The following is a 24,727-nucleotide window of genomic DNA, read 5'->3' on the forward strand; positions in this document are numbered from 1 at the left end:
TGCATCAGTTAGGCTGAACTGCAACATCTTTTAACCTCAGTTGCAAATCAGATCACTGACGAAGCCAGAGATGACAACGTGTTCATTCCCTCCAACATAATACCCAGGAATTTCACACAGTTCGCCATTGATAACCTTGACTTCTCAGAATCAACATTGGATGGATCAAGTATGCATGTAACAAGCATGGTGATGTACCAGCCATCGTCACGAGACACAGTACGAGAAGCATTATTTGGTGCAATTCCAGCGTGCATTGGCAGGGAAACAAGTCTCCGTGGTAACAAGTAGAACAACTTCAATCTGAAGATAGTCACCAGAGTCCTTACATGAAAACGCAGAATGCACTCTGGCGACGAGCTTCACATTGACTCATTGCTACAGATGGATGCTTTTGAATGGGAATGAAATAGTCCTTTATTTGCACATACAGTTCCTGGCAACCTTCATCGGCAAGTCTTTGATAGAAATACACTGCCATCACCACAGTATCTGTATCAGATGCTCTTATAACAACCCGTGTATTTTTACACACCGCCGCTTGCATACACAGAGGATGTACTCGGGTTGTTATAAGAGCATCTGATACCGATATTGTGGTGATGGCGGTGTATTTCTATCAAAGACTTGCTGATGAAGGTTGCCAGGAACTGTATGTATGTGCAAACAAAGGACTATTTCATTCCCATTATGATGGTGTCACCTCTTTCAGTGTGAATGAAGCAAAGATGTTGCCTCTTCTTCATGCAATCAGCGGCTGTGACACAAACAGCTTTTTCTTTGGTAAAGGCAAATTAAAATTTGTCAAGGCTTCACCCAGTGTCGCTGCTGACTTCGTTAACATATGTGACCAGCTGGAACAGCAGAGCAATGTTTCTGAGGACTTTGTTGTGCACATTACAACAGTTGCTACCGATCTTCTAACTAAGGTGTATGGGCATAGTGATTTCTCCAGTTTGGACATGTTAAGACGCCACCTTTACGCAAGGGTCCAAGACATAAAGTCATTGCCTCCGACAAATGATGCCTTCCAATAACATGTCCTACGTGCCATTTTCCAAACGAGTGTATGGGTTAAGGCTATGCAGGCAAGACCGTCCCTTCCTGACCCCTTCAAATTCCGATAGAGAGCAACATCTTCTGGGGTTGAACCTGTGCTGATGCAATGTAGTTATCTTCCACCCCACCTTCGAAACAAGCTATTCTGCATCTGGGTCATTCCATGTCAGACCAACGCACTTTTTTACCTCATGTCTTCCGATTTTGATAAAAATTGCTGTGCTTGTAGGTCCTGATGAGCAATGAATTGCACACCAATTTTTAGCCCGATCCGACCTACCATGTGGTCTGGGCAGAAACCACAAAAAACAGACATTTTTAGAGTAAAATACCACCCTTTTGGTAGAAATATGTCAAAACCGTGTCAATTTTCATCAAATATATGCAAATTTGGTATTAAAATAATAAGCATGCATGCTCAAATCAACTCTTTTGTCAAAATTAAATTTTGTGAAAAGGAGGTCATGTGACCTTTAATATGTTATTGTGACCTTTGACCCAATTTATGTAATAATGTATCATTTCGAAAATCAACGAATTAAAAATGACTTGATAGAGCATGTCTTCCTCTATCAGAATCCACTAAAAATCAATTGGGGTCTTTAAAATTTACAACTTTATGACTATTTTTGTACAGTTGTTAGGTTACAAATTAGTCAATTTATAGACTTTACATTAGAAATCCACCCACCCAACTTACTATTCTGTTTGTAAAGGTACTTAAATTAATCTTGGTTTGGGAATTTCTCATTTTTAGAGCTGATGAGGTATAACCAGACTCATAATATAAATTATCAGCAGTGGCGCACCCAGGATTTTGCTTTGGGGGGGGGGGGGGGGGGCTCAAAGCTTTTTGTTGTCAAATTTCTGTAGAAGATTGAAAAAAAAATCAAACAAACAAATTGACAACCTTGGAGGGGGGTGGGTTCAATTAAGCCCCTCGATCCACCCCCCCCCATCCCCCCCCCCCCCCCCCCCCGGTGCCACTGATAATTAGTTATCCCACGAGTGTGCTTGGAAAATTGGAATATGGAACAATGCAATGCTGCTGTGACCCATATGCCACCCGACGCACTACATTATTCCGTGTTCCACGAGCCATAACGAATTTATCTTCAAGGAAACTTGACGTCGAATGCGTACATTGCACGTGGCGAGGGATGTAGTTGCATAGTAGATCGGACCGTTCACCAGCAAATAAAAAGAACACAATAGATACATGTACATGTACATTCGATATCTGGGGCGAAATATAGCTGTGCAGTATTATATCAAATCAAACTGTTGTTGCTATAGATGGACTAATCAGGATCTAGGATTCAAAGTTACCTTACTCATTCATCACTACGCTTCTTGAAATTTAATGAGTCTCACAGAATTTCAACTGGATGTGTGTCCACTGTACTGGGTCCGGGTAGAAAGCATAGAGCTGTTGCGTACCCTAAACAGTAACGGGGGGGGGGGGGGGGGGGGGGGGGGGGGGGGGGGGGGGGGGGGGGGGGGGGGGGGGAATCCACCACCCCCCCCCAATCTTTTACAGAAATTTGAAAACAAACAAATTATGAGCCCCCCTCCCCCACACAAAAAAGCAAAATCCTGGGTGCGCCACTGCTGATGATTTATATTATGAGTCTACTCATCAGCCCTCAACATGAGAAATTCCAAAACCAAGATTAATTTAAGTACCTTTAGAAACAGAATAGTAAGCTGTGTGGGTGGATTTCTAATGTAAAGTCTATAAATTGACTAATTTGTAACCTACCAACTGTACAAAAATAGTCATAAAGTTGTAAATTTTAAAGACCCCAATTGCTTTTTAGTGGATTCTGATAGAAGAAGACATGCTCTATTAAGTCATTTTCATTTCGTTGATTTTCGGAATGATACATTAGTACATAAATTGGGTCAAATGTCACGATAACATATTAAAGGTCACATGACCTCCTTTTCACAAAATTTAATTTTGACAAAAGAGTTGATTTTAGCATGCAATTCTTATTATTTTAATACCAAATTCGCATATATTCGATGAAAATTGACACGGTTTTGACATGTTTCTACCGCACAATCATGCATTCTCACACACAATCATGGGTTGGGGATAACCTGAATTAACTGACACAACACTCTTTGTTTAGTGAACTGGGATATTATATTTTTAAAAAAAACCTGGGATATTCCAATACAAATGCTATGAAGCCAACATAGGCGCATAACAAACTAGTCAGTGAACTGCCGGTTTAGCTGCCACTTGGGCAACATTCATCAAATTATCCTATTCTTTCTAAAATAAGTCAAGACTGTACTTGAGGAGGGTTTGCAATGTAGACTTAATTCACTATTGGCCACATTTCACTTAAATATGCGGTGAACCCCGAAATCATTAAATGTTATTAAGCAAAAAATAAACATATTTGCTTTTTTTAAAATAACATTTGGACAGTGAATACAGAAAATTATGTTTGAGCAAAATGGGAAAGAAGTATTGGATTTTACAAATTTTGTTGTGGCCATTATGTAGATTTTGGTGAAAGAAACATGCAGGCAAAAATTTAGGAAAATCAGCCGTAAACATTAAAAATACATAGGGGTTTCTCCTACCTTCTTAGCTATGAGACAAAGCCATAATGCGGTTAAGATTTAAATAGGAGTGTTTTTTCCCTTGTGTAAAGGGGGGGGGGCAATGTTAATATCTGAAAATCATTTGGGGCCAAGTTTGAAAAAAAAATATACCGTTTATGAAAAGAAAAATAATTAAAACTATGTTTTCTCGTTTTTATTACGCAAAAATGGCCGCCATTTTGGATTTTGTCGAAATCGTAAAATAGCCCGAATGTGAACTTTTGCTCACATGCTTATCTATCGCCAGTCACATTCTGAGCCAAATTTCGGTTCAAACGGTCGATTAATGTTGAATTTATTCAAAAGTTCATAGTTAATATGTTTTTTTGGGGGGGAAAATGGCGGCCATTTTGGATTTTGACCTAAAAATGCATTTTCGCCGGGTTAAATTTTAATCCACCGTCCAGATTCTGAATCAGCAGGTCTTACTGCGTAAAAAAATGTAAAAATTTTGTGGGGAGGGAATTGTGTAGGGTTAACTCATTTTTAGGGGTCTGGATCCCAGACTATAAAAAAAAAAGCCCATTTGGGCTCTTTTGCCAGCCCAACTGTTGAGTCTCATATGACATCATCCAAAATCAAAAATGTGCTTCCGTCAACAAGTTGTCATATGTACAAAACACTAGTAAACACTTAATAATTTGATTGGTTCATCAAACAGCCGTTACATGCGACTCAAAAGTAAATATGAAACAGTCGTAAAACCAGACACACACAATAGGCACTTCCTGTTTCGACCAGAAGGAAGGGTCTTGTGATTTTGCACTTAATACCAAAAATGAAGACCCTGCAATATTGTATCGATTGCCATACAAAACAACAACAAAGCTTTAAAAACAGTTGATTTTATATTGATTTTCAAAGATGAAATCTAGAAATCTTTGGTTGCTTGTATTATGATACTTGATGACGTCATCATGACGGCATTGCCAGAAAGCTCAAGATCCATGTTAAATGTGCTATTTATAGCCAAACCTTCATTACATCTGTCAGGGTTGATTTTCAGCAATTTGTTTAAGTTGAAAGGGTCTTTTTATTATAACTTTTGGTCTGATGACTTCATCAAGTTTTTTTGCGCTCAGGTGTTGTCTGCATTAAGGTCATCATATATACGAATTGGAAGCAATAACCGCAAATTTCGCCACACACATCAACTGAAAATGTGTTTTTGACATTTGTAACCTGTCGCTAGAGGGCGCTCGAACATCTCATAATCGATAATGTTTTGGTGAATTTCAACATTGGCAGAGACTAACATTGTTGAAAGCAAGTTCACGTCTTTTTACAATTTTAAATTATTATGCACTTCCGGTTTCGACCAGAAGGACGTGTCACATGATTTGATGCGCACAAGATAAAATGAAGATAATGTATTATCATATTAATTCCATTAAATTCAAGTTCCGGCCTCTCATGGTTGATTTTATATTGAATTTCAGTGATTAAATCTAGAAATCTTTAATTGCTTGTAATTTGATACTTGATGACGTTGTCATGACGTTATAACAAAAAAGTACATCTTAAGTGGGCTGTGCATTCATGTATTGACAATTAAAGTTCATAGGTTTTTATTTTGACAAACAGTTCTGGAGAAGAATTTGTCTTGAAGAATAACAAAAACAAACTAGAGGTCTATGTCTGTTTCCAACAGAATATACGGCTTTTTCCGCATTATGTTTTTTTTTTAAACTGAGGTCATGTTTTTCTGTTTTGTGCAAAACTGTGTGCATTTACCTTTTGTCTAACAAACCTAATCCAAAAAGAATTTTAATTTTGGAATATTGCGTTTGTGAGATACGACAAAAGTCTTAAAAATTTTAAAATATATATATATAGCCAATGTATATAAAATCACAAGATGACGTCATGATGATGTCACGTCAATATTTATTTGTAACACATCCCAGCGTACCCCCATACCAAGTTTCAACCAAATCTGACTGTTCATGAGATATATAAGAACTTAAAATATACAAGTTAACAATGACGCCTTATGTCTAATGATGACGTCATCGTAACAATACTTGGCAGTGCTCATTATTTTAGTGTGGTTTTAGTCTGTACCAAGTTTGTAAACAATCGGATTGATAAAGTGTTAAATTTTGTAAGCAGAAAAAAATTGGCAATATTAAAAAAATCGTAAAAAAATCTACCGATGACGTCATTATGACGTCATTCAAGATTTTGTGTACTAGTATTATTATCTACCCACCCACCAAGTCTAATGACGATCAGACGTTCCCTTATATGTTTCAAAAAAGCGCATTTATGATGACGTCATCATGACGTCAGACATTTTTCAAAATGTTGTACATATCCCTGTTACCTAAAAAACCTAATACAAAAAGAATTTTGAATTTAACATATTGGGTTCGTGAGATATGGCTTAAAGATCCAAAGCTTCAAAAAATCTATATAAAATCACACAATGACGTCATGATGACGTCACCTCAATTTTCGTCTATAACACATCCCGGTCTACCTACCGAGTTTCAACCCAATTGGACTTACGGTTCTCTAGATATAGGGTCTTAAAGTTTGCACATTTAAGATGACGTCACGTGACCCATGATGACGTCATCGTTATGTCACTCTTTGGGACACAATGTCACTATGGGGTCTTTACATGGGACAAGTTTCATTAGAATACGAGTTTGTTTTAGGTCCAAAATGCCGCAGTGAATAAACGTGTACAAAGTCTATGGGATTTGGGGTAGGAACAAAAGGTAAAAAAAAGAAGAAAAAAAAATCAGAACAAGAACAATGCTTTTCCGCTTTTAAGTGGAAAAGCAATTAGTAAATTCGTACAATAGCAATAGGTGCCCAATAGCAATAGCCCAACACCTAATTATAGACAGTCAAAATTGGGAAGTGTTAATTGTTAAAGGCAATATACAACATTTGCAAATCTAAAAATTAATGTGGCCTGACGTTGCAAACTTAGCAAGTTCTTCTTCAGAGGCTAAAACAGAAATGACAGAGGTACCTACATTAACATGGGGGTGTACTCAAATATGCAGGGCTGAAAGAAGAAACACAAAAGGAGGATTAGGTGGGAAAGGTGTGGAAAGATGCAGGGGCCACTCTTCTGTCACTACCCACAGAACCATTGGTAACATCACTTGTAACACCTCTAATGTCATATATCTCATTTCTTGCAGGGTCTGTGGAGTGCAGTATGTAGGTGAGACTAAGAATACGCTCAAGAAGCGTTTCTATGCCCACCGGTCAACGGTCAACACCAAGAAACTAGACACCCCTGTTGGTCATCACTTCAACCTGCCTAACCACTTCATTTCTTATATGATTTTGCAGGGCATTGAATCTCTTGGCCATCGCAAGGACTCAATTCGCCTCAGCAGAGAGAAAGTGTGGATGAATCGTCTTCGAACTATTCAACCACATGGTCTCAACATCCAACTTGGAAATGATTAATCCTTTTCTTCCTCCATTGTCTTCTGTTACAGATAATCCTCCTGGTCTTCCTTGTTTGTGTTTACCCATCTTCCCCCACCTTTCATCCCTTTCCACCTCCATACTGTTCCCCCCCCCCCCCCCCCCCCCCGCATCATCCCCTTCACTCTCACACTCTTTTGTCCGTTCCCACTCCATGTGACCTTTGATCCTTCCCCTTTCTGGTCCCTCCCCTGTCTATACCAGACCCCTTGTGGTTTGCCATCTCCCTTTGTTTCTTTGTTCTCTCATCCACCCTCCCCTGCATCTTTCCACACCTTTCCCAACTAATCCTCCTTTTGTGTTTCTTCTTTCAGCCCTGCATGTTTGTGTACACCCCCATGTTAATGTATGTACCTCTGTCATTTCTGTTTTAGCCTCTGAAGAAGAACTTGCTTAGTTCGCAACGTCAGGCCACATTAATTTTAAGATTTATATATTTCAGGTCCATCCAGTCAGTAAGCAGTTTGCAGTAGTCTTACTTTTTTCATTTTTAACATTGGCAAATGTTAAAAAATACACACCAAATCATTGTGAAATAACCTTACTGGACTGTTAGTGAATGACAGTCTGAAGCATCCAGTTAAATCATGGCACCAGGTGTGCTGTCATTTTCACGAAAGGTGACATTTTTGTATCAATTTCAAATGATGGTCAGTCGACCAGTGTTGGATAAAGGTGGCTTTTTTTTCAAATACTGCCTCCAATTAACCAAATTTAGTCCACATTTTGTCTACCATCAGTTTTGTATTTGTTTTGTATTTGTATGTGCCAGCTAGACCGGTTCCCTAACTTTACAATTTTCCTGCGTCCACAAGACAACTTTTACAAGAACATAAGTTTTGTTCTTGGTTTTTCTAGCATCTACGAACACAAAACTTTAAACAGGTCAGTGTAAAAATATTTGCTGTAAGAATACTAACCCCAAAATCCATGAATTTCTGAAAATTACAGCAAAAGTAAATGTTGTATCTTCCCTAAATACAGCATCTGCTAGTTTTTGTTTGTACTCATTAAAACCCTTTTAATGTTGTCATTTTGTTCCTTCAAGGCTAATGACAATGCATTTGTCACATGATCACACAACGTCACGCAGTGGATTGCAAGGGAGACCACCAGAAATGGTAAGTTTGCTCTTGAGAAAACCTTCAATGTATTCCGAAGGACTATGAAATCAAACTTAAATGTTTGGGTATTGTGGTAGTAGACTAAGGACTTTGTGCCTGGATGATATGATATATACACACTTTCAAGGCAATTCTTAGCTTTGTTGCAAAAGGTCCAAATACCTTTTCTATTGCACTTGTCTCACCCGTACAGAATTACTACATATGCATTATTCCCTTGAGGGTGTTAACCATTTGCTAAGATTTAATTACCACAGTACAGGGTTCTCCCTAGGATTTTTTCAAACCTGTGGGGGAAGTTTTGTTGTGATTCACCAACCTGCGAAGCCACGGCGTGGGGTTCGGGCCCGCTTAAGGGCCCCGAAAAATTTTGAACTTTAGAGGCTCTCTGGTGCATTTTAGAGCAAATCTGGGGAGTCTTTAAGGAATATTTTTCCTTAAAATTTAGAGGAGATCTTGTGATATTTTTTGTAATTAGAGAAAAAAAAATCAACGTTTTTAACTTAAAAAAAAAAATCAACATTTCAAAACCTGTGTTAAACCTTCTTGATCTAGAAAGTATGGATTATATTTACAAGCAAGTTTCAAATTAAGAAATTAAGGTGAAGAAAAAAATCACTTTTGCTTCCGACTACATGGCTTTCAAAATAGCGTCGGTAGGTCGGAAAAATTATTTCGCCATTTTTTTGGGCTGCTGATTGAATCATGGAGGAATAAAAACACATGATTGAATGGAGCATATTGAACAAGGAATCATGTAGTTTTGTGCATGGATTATTTTCCTTTGCACCACGAAAATTATCAAGACTGACCATCAGAAGTGATTAAAACTTGCCTCACCTAATTAAAAATATATTTGAGGAGGTTGATTCCACTATGCTTAACGTACATCGATCACGGCCCCTGGCACTGCCAACATTCAGTCTGGCCGGCCGTGCATCGCGCAGTATCAGTGTGAATTACTGCACTGTGTACGGCCCTACTGCTTCTAAGAAGCACGCTACGATGTTTCGCCACAAGTTTGAGCTTTGCAATCTCGTCATTTTAATGGAAAATACATACACAGAAAATAAAGATCACGTTCTGTGAATTAATTTGCAGAAATTCTCTTTCTCCATCGATGTTTGTTTGGTGTTTTTACGATCCAACTTCGGCCGACATCATCATCATGTATGCACGCACGAGGCAGTAGTCACTGGTTCCGGTCCTTCATCATAGCATTGATACTGTTAGCACGCGAAGGGAACCAGTGTACCGTGCTGTATGCGCTAATATATAGCTGGCGGTTGACGCGAAAGACCCGTCATCGTGTGCATTTTGATCACGCATGCATCAGAAATGCGGGATTTTTGTCAAGATTTTGCATGTCAAGATGAAATAATGGTGTATGAAACGATTATGTTGTGCATTTTAATGGCTTGTATAATAATTATATTGTGCGTATCGGGGGCTGAAAAATGTGATCGGCATTTTTGTCGGCGTGTCGGGCCGCAATTCCAGCGTATCGGGCCGATACGCACGTTTGTACGTGGGGAGAACCCTGACAGTACCTTGCTAGCCATTAATTTTTGGTCAGATTTTATTTCCCACAGTATAATGGTGGGCAGGCCGCCCACCATTATACTCCCAATTTCTCTCAGCCTGCACTACAGGAAAAATATGTGTTTTTCTCTGCTAAGTTCTACTAATAAAACTACCATCTGTTTGTTTCCCCAATTTGCTGAGTTTTGGTTGGTTGTCAGTACTTACGGCTCTAGCTGAGTGAGGTTTTGCCCAGACTGCAAATTGCAGACTTCCGTTACGTGGCTATTTACCCAGCCGTTTGCATGAGGCTTTGCACAGGCTGCAAGTAACTCACGCCATACCGAACAAGTGGGGATTGGCATTTGCTGCAGGCTGCTAGCACCCAAACACAACTATAACATGGCTATGAGAAAGTGACTTGTGCCGTACCGAGCGAGTGACACTTTGCACTGGCTGCAAATTGATCACTCCTTATGTTAGAATTTACCTGTCCGCTAGTGTGACACTTCGCATGGGTTGCAAGTAGATCACGCACAAGTTCGCATTGACTGCATGTTGCTAACGTATGGAGGACCAAAAGTGGACAACTCATTTTCTCAAAAATCTGCTAGAACAAAAACAGAATTATGGTTGAAATGGAGTCCTCTTTCTGAATTTTCATTTTTCCGTTATCAACGAATAAGATTTGGATTTTTATTTTTGTTGTACAAAGGTGGTCAAGAAGTGTACAAACTGTGAATTTCTACTAGCAGAAAACTGGAATTACGTTAACGACTAAACCAAAATTTCGAATTTATCCTAGTAGAATATATGGAACTAGAGGTTCGCGTTTGTTGTTACAAATGCAGAGTGGTCGGGTAGACAACCATTTCATTAGACATTGTCCAGTTAAGTTATGAGTATGTTTATGTCAGAAAAAAAAGGACCAAGAACTTCAACATTTCCAGTACCAATTATTTTGTACAAAAAGAATGCGTCTTTTAAGGTATGATAAATTTCAGTAAACAGTTGGGTACACGTACAAGTTATTTCCGGTTTGATGGCGTCATCAGTCAAAACAGGGAAGGGAGGACACTTGTTTATCATTAAGTAAAAATAACGCATGGAAATATGGAAATTAAGTGTATGTAATAAAAACAGCTAACTTCCAGTTTGATGACGTCACAGTATTTGGAAGCAAAAGGTCAATATTAAGTGTAGCAGATGTCATTTTGGGGGGGCAAAAAACAAACTCATGTGATAGGGATCAAATGATGGATTGAAATTAAAAAATAAAATGGTCATTGTTGAATTCTCCCTACAGTAACTTCCGGTCTGATGAAGTCATGATTATGAAACCGTACAAATTCATTTGTGGTTACTCACGGGATAGATAAGGGCAATATATCATACAAATTTGATTGAGGGCTTTAACATTAAAAACAAATTCAACTGTTTTCTATGTGCTGCTGGAGGGCGCCCTTTTGTGGATGATGTCAAAATAATGTTTTTGTGATTGGCATTCCTCCATAATGTATTTGTCTGTAGTAAAATGCTTCCGTTTAAGAGTTAGATTCAGTTTCTATTGTACTTCCGGTAACACCAGAAGTAAAGGTCAAGCAGTTTTGTGCCCGGGAATAAGAAATGTTGCTTTAGGCACCGTCTACAACCTCACGAAAAAACGAACACGATACTCTATTTAGTTCAAGAGATATAGGTCAAAGTATTTTGTCAAATCGTGCAATCAAATCGCTTGTAATTTGATACCTGATGACGTCATGATAACGTAACAACAGTTATAACATCTTCGTAACATGGTACATGTTCACACTAGGTGTTATGATCATACCGTAAACAGTTTGGAAGAAATTGTGCTTTGTTTCAATTTCAGGCTAATGTATTCATTTGAATTCACCTAAATTTGACCTTCTGGTAGACCCATAAGTAAAGGTCAAGCGAGATTACGTACACGACAAAAAATGTTTATCAATTTATGGTCTATCTGATTACAACGTTGGAGCTTAATTGATCATTTTGTTGAAGAGTTATAGATGAAAGGAGATCGTCATTTTTTCAACGAAAATCGCTTGTAATTTGACACCCGATGACGTCATAATGACGTCAGTGTAACATGCACCACTCGGAATGAGGGTCAATATATGTTAAAAGTTACAAGTTCATATCATATACCGTTTAGGAGAAAACCCGCGAACGTGCTATGCAGAAGAAGAAAAAAAGAAAGAAAGAAAGAAAGATTAATCGCAACAAATCCAAAGAGTGGTCGGGTTGTGCCCGACCACTCAATTTAAGGTTTGATATCCAACAACATTGGAATCATTGGCATGTGTTTTCGTGTTCCGGAACTCCTGTATTGGAAGTTGGGTGTAGAATGGATCATAACTTCCCATATAACTGATGCTGCTTTGTGTGTCTGTGGGCTGGTCGATTGATTGTGTATAATGTGCCAACATTATGGTTCAGTGTTTCTATGGCTCCATGCACAAGTACCCCATCTCTGGCCAGAAAAGGAGAGGCGGGGGTGACCTAGACTGGTTCCTGATCCATCCACTGCATATTTTGAATGTATCCAAAGTTATTGGCGGCAGGGATTAGTCTCAGCGACCATCTCAAGTTGAATTCGAACGCATTCACGCACCAACAACGCCTGACGCTCATGCGAAGACGCGGTGGCTATTACTTTTGCACATACAGGAAATTGTGCGTACTTCACACGCAAACCAGGACAGTACAGTGTGCGTACGCTGTGTGTCCCATGCAAGGCATACAAAATAAAACCTAGACACGACATTAATTGACCTATCGCCGTTCGCGAATGGGTCACGCCCCTTAGACAACCCTATGGAGTTTTTGTACACTATATTAAAGTTTTGTCTGTCTCAGATGTTGCGCGTTCCGCGTCCATTTTGTATATCATGTAATTGGACAATATTTCACAAACCGCGTTGACGCAATTCTAATGCGATTGTACCGCGATAGGTCAATTGCTTTATGTTGTAAATTCTGTGAACAAAACGGGCTGCGTCATGCGGCCTGGCCAGATGCGCGAATGTCATGTGGCTTTGTTTTACGCGCAAACTTTATACATTTTCCATATATGTTCATGCCAGTGTAGCGTGAATATGCGACTCCATCAAATATTGACTCATTGGTAGTATTGCGCATGCGTAAGTACGATAATATGCTATTTTTAGGATCATAATGGGAGAGTGACCTGTCACATGTGAGGGATTAACCAATAAAAGGGAAAAGAGTCAGATTTTCATAGGAGTTGTATTTTCATTTGACACCGGTGTCTATCTATCTATCTATCTATCAGGCTACGTCCATCCGCTGTCGAATGAAGCCCTCCTCATGACGTTTCCAATCACTTCTGTTTCTGGCTGTCCTAGTCCAAGTCGCTGTTCCCATATATGTAGTTATATCATCTCTCCATCTTTTCTTTGGTCTTCCTCTCCTTCGCTTTCCCATTCGTGGTTGCCAATCTGTTAATCTGCATGTCCATCTATTATCCTGAATTCTTGCTATATGCCCTGCCCATCTCCATTTTGCTTCGCTGACTTTTTCTATGACATCTTTCACCCCAGTTTTCTGCCAAATTACTTAATGTTTTACTCTATCTCGTAGGGATAAGTGAAGCATCTGTCTTTCCATAGCTCTCTGTGCTGTTGTGAGTTTCTGTTCAAGTTCTTTAGTTAATGACCAAGTTCCTGATCCATAAGTCATAGTGGATAACACACACTGATTGAATAGTCTCTTCCTTAGTGATATTGGTAATTTGTTGTCTGTTAGCATGTCTTTGTGTTGACCAAATTTCATCCACCCTGCTTTGATTCTCATCATCACCTCTTCTCTCGTGGTGTCCTCCATTTTCAGTGTCTGTCCAAGGTACTTATAGTTGTTCACCTTCTCTAGTTTCCGTCCCTCTATTTCAATATCTTCCTGGGTCTCAAAGTTTGTCATGTACTTTGTTTTGTCTTTATGCATGGTTAAGCCAATTAGCTTGCTCTCTTTGTTTAAGCTGGATAGCTGCTCATCCATACCTTTAACAGTTGTTGAAATCATTGCCACATCATCAGCGAATCGCAGGTCTGTGAGAGGTTCTCCGTCAATATTAACACCATTATCCAAGTCTGTCTTTCTAAACACTTCCTCTATAGTTGTAGTAAATATCTTTGGAGAAAGGGTGTCGCCCTGCCTTACGCCTCTCTGGATGTTGACAGTCCTGGATACATCGTTGTCAATATAAATACGGGCAGTTGCATCAGTATAAATGTCTTCTAGAATTCGGACATATCCTTCATCAACATTCACCTTTCTCAAGGCCTCGAACATGGCAGAATGTTCGACAGAGTCGAATGCCTTCTGGTAGTCGACAAATCCTAGGCACAGTTGGAGTTGGTATTCACAAGCCTTTTCAATCAGTTGATTGATTGCATGTAGGTGATCTGTTGTTGAGAAGCCAGCTCTGAAACCAGCTTGTTCTCTTGGTTGGTTGTCGTCGAGCGCATCTTTGATTCTGTTCTGGATTATTTTTGTGAAGAGCTTATATAGATGAGACAGAAGGCTGATTGGACGATAGTTTTTGACATCTGCTTTATCTCCTTTCTTGAACAGAAGAATCATCTTTGCTTCTTTCCATGATGTTGGTATTTTCTGGGTTTCAAATATCTGGTTGAATAGTTGGGTTAATTGTTGTAAAATCTCATCTCCTCCTTGTTTAATGATGTCGCTAGTGATTTCATCAATGCCCGGTGCTTTGTTGTCTTTCATTGAATTAAGTGCCTCTTCTACTTCTCTTGTAGAATTGATGGAATATCTGTGTTCCTTATTGAGTTGTTTGGAGCTACTTGATGTTGTAGACTCCATGAAATATGGATTCATTAGTAGTATTGCGCATGCGTAAGTATGATAATATGCTATTTTTAGGATCATATATGGGAGAGTGACCTGTCACATGTGAGGGATTAACCAATATTAGGGAAAAGGAGTCCGAGTTTCATATGACACCTGCGCCAATGTTGTGCATCACTTATTATTTTCCCGCATGCGTATGGGACCAAAAGATTTCAAATAACACTTGCGTAGTGAGACTGCTCTCTTGCGCTACGTGTCACGCCCATGAAGGGCGTTTGCGTAATACACACAGCATTTTGCTCACAGGCGCAATAGCAAATGTCGTGTCTAGGTTTTATTGTAGTAGTGCAGTGGTCGTTGAAAATGTGCCTGTTCGGAAAGGGCAAATTGCTTTGCTGCTGGTATTAGTTGCTTGTAGCATTTTTGAGAACTGCTCATTTCACATGTTAAACGCACACTCACGTCACAGGTTGAACGCACATTTTTTACATGTGGTCAGACATACAGAGATTCTTCGAAATATAGTAACAAAACATGAGAAAGAAAAGTGCAATTGTTTATTTACCCATTGTTGATAATGGATTCCCCCCCCCCCCCGCGAAGCGCCCATTGGTGATAATGCAATAGCTCCCCAGTGAAGGTCAGCTGTGATGATGTACGTGCACTCTCACACAGGCCAAATCTTTTATGAGACAATGGAGCCAGCTACGCGTCTCTTTGTTTACCAAACTTTACGCACGTTGTGACATCAGTGGCGCCATACTCTTGCGAACACAGGCAAAAATCTTTCATTAAGGGGCCAATTTGCGGTTTTTGCAGCTTTTTTCGAAAAGAATCTCTGTGTGTCTGTCTGTCTGTACTCTAATTATCTCCAGAACCAGGCACTGTATGAAGTAGAAACTTGGCGGGTGTATTGCTCGGGACACCAGAATGTGCAGTGTCAAGTTTGAAGTTGTTTGGATGGAGTGTCAAACTTGACACTGCACATTCTGGTTTATGATATTGGTTTATGGTATCAAACGTTCATATTTCTGCTAGAGGAAATTTGCTTTTGTCCTTTTCGTAGAGCAATACTACTTATGCATTTTACTTATACCGGCAGGTATTTCACGCTAAGAGTTTTATATACTAGCGCCCTCTGGTGTCCTACCCATCATGCGTGCCTCATGAGCATCCTCTTTTCTCTTAGTGGCAGGTCGGGTAGGACGTGTGTAAAATAGCTCCTGTTTTTCCTCGTCAATTTACTACCCTTTTTCGCTTAAGAGAAGTTTATAATTAAAAGAGTTAATCAACAGTTTGTAGAGTTTCTCATCATCTTCTTGTTTTGGGAGAACCAATCTGTCACTAACCGGGGAGAATTGCTCTCGTACCGGACAGACCGAGTTCTCGGGGGACTCTGCCGTTAATGCTGCGTTGTTACCATGGCAGCAATCCCTCGTCCAGCACCCTCAGCCACTGCTGGCTGGGGGCGTTGGCAGTTTCGTTGACCAGTTAAAGGGACCTCGGTCTCCTTCTCCGGTCAATGCAAACAGAACACCCATACAAAATGCATGCTCTGGCAAGGTTTCTATAAAACATACTTCATGTACCGGAGCAAAACCTAAAAAAGGGCCGACAGGGCAGGCGTGGCTCAGGTACGAGCGCCGCTAAAGCCCACGGCCCTTCCTCGAGCACCCGGCAGCCTGAGGGGACTAACCGCCACCCTTAAGTGGGCTCTAGTCAGCCGTACCCTCCCGACACAGTGCCGAGTACCACTGGTTGCCGGGACAGGCTTTTTGCACGGGCTATCGGACCGACCAGCGCTCGCTCAGCCTACGGGGCCTGAGGCGCTTTCGGCCGAGTATGATATGAGCGACACAGCAGGTTGCCCGGGGGTACCCCAGCCCGACGGCCCCATTCTATCTCGCTCTGAGGGACCATTCTGGGCATCGGATTTGGTCACAGTTGGGTGGTCCAAGCACAACAAGATATATTTTTTGTACAATATACATGTACAATGTATACCATACGTGGTTGGTCGTACACCGGGAGGCCCAGCCTACAACGAGCGCTTCACATGCATCGGCCGTAGGCCACGGTTGGGTGGACCAGAGATAACGGGACCTACTGCACACAGTTACCCGTGCGTCATGATCCCGCCTGTGTTGAGTCTTCACCCATTGATGTCTCTTGTCTCCGAGGGAGTTGTCCAGCCATAGCCGCGTGGTTCTGTACAACTCGCCCCTCCAGACGGCTCTCGTTCACCGAAGTCAACTCGGCCCTTACAATCGGCTGATTGATGCGATGATGAGGAATAACCAGACCAATTACAGCGGCTGTCCATCGCCCAAACGGAACTCCGTTTGGTGCAGAGGGACATGATACGGTAATTACCCTCCGCCGATGAGCCCCCTCCGCCCCATCATAAATCTTTCAAGCGCAGGACGGGCTCCACATTTAACAGTGACAAAGTGTTCCTCATACTCAAGGATGTGTTGGATCAAGTATGTGTGGAACACATCAACAGCAGTATGACAGCGGAAAATATGCGTCCATTTCTCAGGAGGGAACAGGATTACTATCATCGGCCCGCTTCGTTTTTCTCATTTTAATTCGGGCGATTTATTTTTAAAAAGAAGGAAAAAAAAGAAGCATGATCCCACCGTGGAAAATGCTACCGGGATGAGGACTCGGCTTTTTTAGCCCACTCATTGCAAGCCTTGCAATTGTTATCGGCTTCATTGTCGACCCTATGTGCCGATTATATCTGTCGGGCACCGTTGATGAAACGGCCGGTCAGTTGAGTTACAAGCCGTGCTCTGTACAGTAGACACGGTTGGGTGGCTCGAGGACAAAGGGACATGCCGCACAATGCTTAGCCGTGCATCGATGTTTCTGCCTGCAAAGGTACAGTGTACGGTGTACATTTGCATGTAATGTCCATTGTCTCCGAGGGAGTTGTTCAACCACTGACTGTGGCTGTGTGCAACTCGTCCCTCTAGATGTGCTAGACAATTCTCGTTTACAGAGTCAATTCGGTCATTAGATGGCAGCTGCTCTTCACAATGAACCCCAGCCTAAACACAACTTCCATTCCATAGCCTCCATCTTTATCCTGATGAAGTACAGTTGTACGTTAGGTTTAATCTTTTAATCCCAACTCGACAGTATCAGCAGACGTGTTGACCGCTATTTTCACTGTCAATTCCACGGGTTGTACACGGTACTCTTTTAGTTTTCATGAATGCAGACCCTAACGGCCTCGGCCCGCCATTCCACATGCTTGATGAACTGTTTCTCCCGTCGAAGGGCGCCTGCCAAGGATTTGAGTCCCACCTTCTAACGGACAAAAGAATCTTTTTTTTTGCGGGGGATGTCGATGTTTCCATCCATATTGATCGATGACGACTACTCAGATGGTCAATCTCAGAAAGTCGTGAACCCCATGGTCAGGCTAGTGCAGGTGAAGAACAAACTGCTATTTTTTTTCTCAGCTGCATACCTCTTGAAGTTTACCGTGGTGATTTTGTGTGGTCGAGCTATCAACAATTTCCGTGCGCCACATAGACTTGTGCCTTTGCTGGTGTAACCGGCGTAACCGGCGAGTGCCGTGCTCGGTTTGTAAGAAGTGGGGGTCAGCAGAGTGGGAGGCCGTAGCAGCATGGATGCGTTCCCGGTCTCCCTCGGGTGATTCGGCAGCCAGTGTGTCTTCCGGGGCACCGAGCAAGGCGACATCGGCGGGACAATCACCGCTTTCTGGGGTCATGACTAAAGGGTCTCTGGCCACAAGTAAAGCATTGGGCAATACTACTAAATCCGTGCCGGTGAGGCCTCCGGAATTTAGTTTAGTCACTGGCACCGAGAGTCCGAGCCTTACCACTCAATCGGGGGACATGCCCGAAGCAGGTTTGAGTGTGGGATCCGACACGGCGCCCCCAGCCGGGCAGCCCGTGCTCGCTTCCAAACGTAAGCCGGGGAAGAAAAAGGATAATTCCCGGGCCGAAGCTATGCCGGCGGGGCATATAGCGACGGGCCACGTTAGCCCCGGTGTGACCAGAACAGCCCCCGAAACCGGTGTGGTTCCCGGTGGGTCCGAGGCAGGGACCGGTGCGACCGACACCGGAGCCCGCCCGAAGATGGCATTGACAATCGTTTAAGCGCCGGACCGCGCCGGTCGAACCGAAGGAATTTTTTCCGGTTCTTCCGTTTGATCGGCTGTGCGTCGATCGCATGAACACACTTTCGGAGGTAAAAAAAATACGTCCGTTCGTGCGCCGTGAAACTCGCCCGTTCAGAGTACCTCAGGCGGACTTCGATAAATTTTTATCAGTACCGCCCATGCCCGCTACGGTACGTGATAAAATCGCGGCGGATTCGGGTGGCCGAAGTTCGGCTAAATCACCTTTTCCATCAAAAGATAAGAATATTTTTGAAGAGTCATTACTGAAGATTGACACAGCTTCACGTGCAGGAATTCGAGTGGCATGTTTTCTGACTCCTGTCAGAATACTTGGTGTGTTCTTGTGAGGCAGACTCGCCGGTGTCACCAGAGGCAACTGAGACAGCATTTCGTTGCCTTGACGACGGGCTACGGCTGTGCATGGACCAGTTTATGCGGGTGTCCTTGATGACGTGTTGGATACAATCTTTGTTCCCTCTGATGGTTTGAGGTCCAGCCTGGAATCCCTCCCCCGACTGAGTTCCAACTTGTTTGGAGGGAAATTCCAAGAGATCATGCAAGCTGAAGCGAAGCGGATAAAAGCTATGAACAAGATCAATCTCAATAGACAGGGTCCAAAGGGCAGCACTCGTCCGGCCAGAGGTGGCAGTGCAACGACTAAGGGCAAGACATTCCCCCGTAAACCGTTGAAGCCATTTGCCTCCAACCCATCGGGCTCGTCTTACAAGGCCATTACAACAGTGGGACAGAGTCAGGCCTTTGGGTCGCATACCCGGGGTAGAGTTGGCTTCACCCCCCGCTCCAAAGCTTCGCGCGGAGGTTACCGGGGCGGTGGTTGGCGCCGGTGACGGCACCCTTCCCACGGCCCCCTATCCAGGGCCCGTAGGGGGTCGACTCATTGCAAGGACTTGGGCCCTTTTGTGCAACGACGGTTGGGTACTCAAAACAGTAACTTCCGGCTATGAAATAGAGTTCACAAGTACTCCCTCGTCTGCGTACCTACCGAGAGTAACACCGATTCCATCTGACAAGACCAAGCGTCACGCTCCGGAGTCGGAGATATCTGCCCTCTTAAAGAAAGGGCAATACGCAGAGTGCCAACAGAGGATGCGGCTTGAGGATTTTTCTCGACATTCTTTCTAGCGCCAAAGAAAAAAACGGGAGAATGGCAACCGATTTTGAACCTTCGGCCGTTAAACAAATATGTCCGACCCAAACGGTTCCGGATGGAGTCGCTGAGGACAGTTTTGGATTCATAACCCATTTCAACTTGGGCGGTGTCGATCGATCTCAAAGACGCCTATCTACATGTACCGCTGTGGAACGAACATCGGGCATCCCTTCGTTTTCGTTACAATCAGCAGACTTACGAGTTCCTCACGCTACCCTTCGGCCTTTCCACTGCCCCGAGGGTATTCACACGACTGGTGAAGGTCGTAGCTGGAATCCTCCAACAACGTCAGATGCAAATCTTTGTTTACCTGGACGATTGGCTCATTGTGGGGGAGACAAAGGAGGAAACGAGTTGGGCACTCGAAGTCACCTGCAACATCATTTCAGAGTTGGGGTTCCTGGTCAACGTCAAAAAATCCCAACCAAACCCAATGATGCACCCAGTTTTCTTAGGAGCAAAGTTGGACCTCCAGCGAGGGCTGGCTTTCCCAACCGAGGAGCGAGTCCAAAATCTTGTGGACTGCATCGCCCTGTTCCAGACTGCCAGCGTGGCCCCGGCAATAGCCTGGCTTCGGCTATTGGGCCTAATGGCAAGCATGGTGGATGTACTTCCATGGTGCAGGATGCGGATGAGCCCACTACAATTACATCTACTTGCCCACTACCGACTGTGCATTTACCAAATCCAACGGCCAGTGCCAATCCCAAACATGATTCGCCCCCATCTGGACTGGTGGTCTCAGCGAACAAACGTCAAGGCGGGACTGATTTTTCCACAACCACAGCCTTCTGTGACTCTGGTGACGGATGCCTCCAACACAGGTTGGGGGACACATATTGGAATAGAATCAGCAGCAGGGTCTTGGTCCCAGGCGGACAGACAGTGCCACATCAATATCCTGGAACTGCTTGCGGTCTTTCGGGCTCTGAAGCACTTTGTCGGACGGGTGACAGGGGAAGTAGTCCTCATAAAATCGGACAACTCCACCATTGTGTCTTACATAAACTGCCAGGGCGGGACACGGTCCCCGCAGTTGTGCATGCACACGTGGGAGCTCCTGCTGTGGTGTCAAGCGAAACAGGTTACGCTTACAGCGGTCCACCTGGCGGGGAAACTGAATATCATGGCGGACGCTCTGTCCCGGGGGAAGGTCCTTCCAACGGAGTGGACTCTTCGCCCGACAGTAGTTCAGTCGATCTTCCAAGTATGGGATCATCCTCACATCGATCTTTTTGCATCGGCACTGAACCATCAGTTACCGGTGGATTGCGCACGCAACCAGGACCCAAAGGCATGGGCTGCAGACGCGTTTTCCATCAGTTGGAAGGGCATGCTGGCATACGCTTTTCCACCAATCTCACTCCTGCCAAGAGTATTGACAAAGGTTGAGAAAGAGGAGTGCAGAGTCATTTTCATCGCTTCCTTTTGGCCGTGCCAGCCTTGGTTTCAGAAAATCGTTCGGATGTTGTGCAACCCACCGATAATTCTTCTGGGGCGACCAGACCTACTGCGTCAGCCGTGGTCTCTGATCCCAAGCAAGCAAGAATCGAGCTTCATAAATTTTGCTTTGTGGAGTTCTACCCCTCGATAACGGAAAAGCTTCTCCTGAAGGCCCTAGGGTTCGCAGAAAACTACGAGAACATTAGCAGCAAGGAGAAAGATATCATCATCCACGCGGAACAGACAGTGGTATTCAACGACCAGGTACCGTGGAAAAAGCGTAATGTAGACAGCAAATTCGATGTCACGATGGGCAGTTTCGACGGCGCGGAGTCATGCGAGCTGGTCGTAGCATGTATGCTGTCGATCCTGAATCCAAAGTACAGAAATAGAGTGGGACTATACAGGGACGACGGTCTGGCAGTATTCAAAGAGACCCCCAGAAAATAGAAAACATCACTTTACTTACATGTCCTATCTCTGATTTGGTTGGGCTGATCAGTCGACATGATGGTTTGTTACCGAAGTTGTCCTTGTGGTCCTTCAAAGTAATGAAGACTTCCCTCTCGGCCAATTTATCTATGCGGTCGCCCAGTCCAAGACTTTTAGCAATTCTTTTCACTTCGCGATTTATTTCCGCTACTTCGTTTTGCTCGGTTTTCTTGAACGTTTTGGTGACATTCGCCCTGACAAGATTTACATAGTCATCTTTTTCCATTTTGTAATAATTTGTAGTCTTATCAGCCTTGACGGTAAGCTTATCATCGTTCCTAATCGTATTGATGTCTTCGTTCAATTTGTGTTGAAACTGGCTAGTGGTCTTCTCAAATTCGACGTTTTGAATCAGACTCACCAAATTGTCTTCGAATTCTCTCAGTTCCGGGATGACTGGTGGTGTTCTCCGCGACTTAAATCCATATGTTTCCTCCTTCTCCGCCTTTTCTTTGTTCAGCTCCGGATTCAGAAAGAAGAATGATCTCCATCTAATCCTTTTGATGAACATTTCCGTTTTCTCGATCAGGCGCTTGAGGTATGTTGTTCTCGATGCTACTGGAATATTCTTCGTCGAATATTCAATGTTCACTCTTTCCATTTTGAAGTGCGACGTCAGGAGAGTGCTCAACTATAAAAAATAGGAGCTAGTATATCCAATGAAATCGTCTTCTATCACAATTCACAGTGCTCGATACATCTCTGTAGAGCTATAACCATGCAATAAATTCAGAATATGAGTTAAACAAACAAAGTGCTCAACCGGAACACAGTAAAGTTATCGTACAGCTGCATGCCAAACATGAAGGCAACGATCCAGTCAATCAACAAACGAAAGGTAAAACAAGAGGACGACGTCGGTGGTAGAACATGCAGTTGCCCCTGCAATGCCGAATGCCCGCTGAACGGGGAGTGCCTCAGCAAGAACATCGTGTACCAGGCCACCGTCACGAGCGAAGGCAGGAAGGAGGCATACGTCGGGCTGACATCCACAACCTTCAAGGCGAGACTGGCGAACCACAAGCAGTCATTCAGATTCGAGAGCAAGAGGGCGCAAACAGAGCTAAGTAAACATATATGGGACTTAAAGGACGAGGGGAAAGACTATGAAATTAATTGGGACATTGTTCTGAAAGCACTGCCATACTCTAACGTAAACAAGAGATGCAATTTGTGTATAGCAGAGAAGTACATAATCATATGTAGGCCAGATCTAGGTACACTGAATAAGAGAAGCGAAATCGTCTCCAAGTGCCGGCATCGAGACATATGTGTTCTTACTTCAGTGACGTAAACGCGTACTAACTTCAATGACATAACGCGTGCGCGCGCGCTTGATTCGAAATAAGGTAAGATGCTACTTGTATTCTATTTTTCGTCATTCTGCTGATGAGTGCCTTATGGTACGAAACAGTCTGTCCAGAAGAGAGATATGCCAAAGTTTGTTTAACTCATATTCTGAATTTATTGCATATATATAAATATATATATATATATTTATATGTATATGAATAACACAAAGAAAATATGGCAATGAAATGGGAACAAAAAATGAAGCATTGCAAACTTATATGAAAACAACAAAAAGCAAAAAAAATTACTGTAAATTAAAGCGAAATAAATTAAAGCAAAGCCAAGCACAGATGATGATACCGAGACGAAACGGAGGCATAATACAGGAACAATGCTGAACATAGAGATGGCCATGGTGAGATAGCGGTTAGTAGGACTTATACCACCCGCTCAGGATAGGTAGAACTCAGCGAGGGCCCCGGTGTTATTCCGCCACTTACCGGCTACTTACCGTCTTGATAGCAGCGTCTCACTCGTGCAATATTTTCAATGGGGAGCGCTGATAAAATCCTACAATCAGGCACACTATATTAGCTAAAAGTGTACAAATGCACCCTTCTCACGACTATATATTTAGGGGGAGACCGTTCGCATGTACATCACATTCTTACATTTGGCTTGTGCAATTTTTTTTTATGGAATGTGTTTGGGGGGCTAGACAAAATTGGGGGGGGGGGGGGCTACAGCCCCCCCCCCCCCCAGCCCACCCCCCTGTAGAACCTCCTACCCCACCCTTCTCGGTGCCATGAGTATTTGACTTAACGCTTGAGAAAAGAGGATGCTCACGAGGCACGTATGCCGCGGGATATTATGGGTAGGACACCAGAGGGCGCTACTATATAAAACTCTTAGCGGGAAATACCTGCAGGTATAGGGAATATACATAAGTAATATTCTACAGGTAAGTATTCGCTCGTAGACCCAAATCACACTGCTGTGGGGGGGGGGGGGAGAGATTTGGTTTGTACACTTTTCAACTGCCCATATACAAGAGAATTAAAAATCCAATTTTGTGATAATATCCAAAATGTATATATGCATGCTTTTTCTTACAAGATGTCCTCAAACGTTTGATAAGATGATTTGGTCATCCAAGTCTCTGTCAATAGGCAACTCATCTGATGAGAAGGGTTCTGGATAGGTAGATCCTTTCAATTTTTTTTTTTTTTTGACTTTGTGGGGCAAGGGGGGGGGGTTCATTATTACAAACCGTTAAAACATACCGCAAAACTTGTTTTTCCATTCCTCTAATTGGAATGCTTTGACGAAGACAAAGCAAGTCTTCCTCAGAACCTCTGACTTTTTGCGGGTATTTCCAAGTCAAAAGGATTGCTACACTCAAACAACAAAACAAAAAAGTCCTTTTACAATGTAGTACATTTTGGTGTAACTCCAAAATAAAATACTGAGCACCTCTGGATCAATTAACGACATAAATTTGCTCAGGCATCCAACAATACTCTTTTTTGG

General features: G+C 42.8%; 1 protein-coding gene across 1 annotated transcript in view; it reads left to right on the plus strand.

Annotated features, from left to right (window-relative positions):
• LOC119722047 (cytoplasmic dynein 2 intermediate chain 1-like) overlaps window positions 1-24,727 on the plus strand; it is a gene marked incomplete at its 5' end in the record, with an annotated part of 71,559 nt that overhangs the window by 33,944 nt on the left and 12,888 nt on the right. Inside the window, 1 exon segment of the mRNA XM_038192035.1 lies at window positions 8,186-8,258. Coding sequence (XP_038047963.1) covers window positions 8,186-8,258 — 73 coding nt within the window.

This window comes from Patiria miniata, unplaced genomic scaffold (genome assembly GCF_015706575.1).
Source record: "Patiria miniata isolate m_02_andy unplaced genomic scaffold, ASM1570657v1 HiC_scaffold_14, whole genome shotgun sequence".
Classification (NCBI taxonomy): Eukaryota; Metazoa; Echinodermata; class Asteroidea; order Valvatida; family Asterinidae; genus Patiria; species Patiria miniata.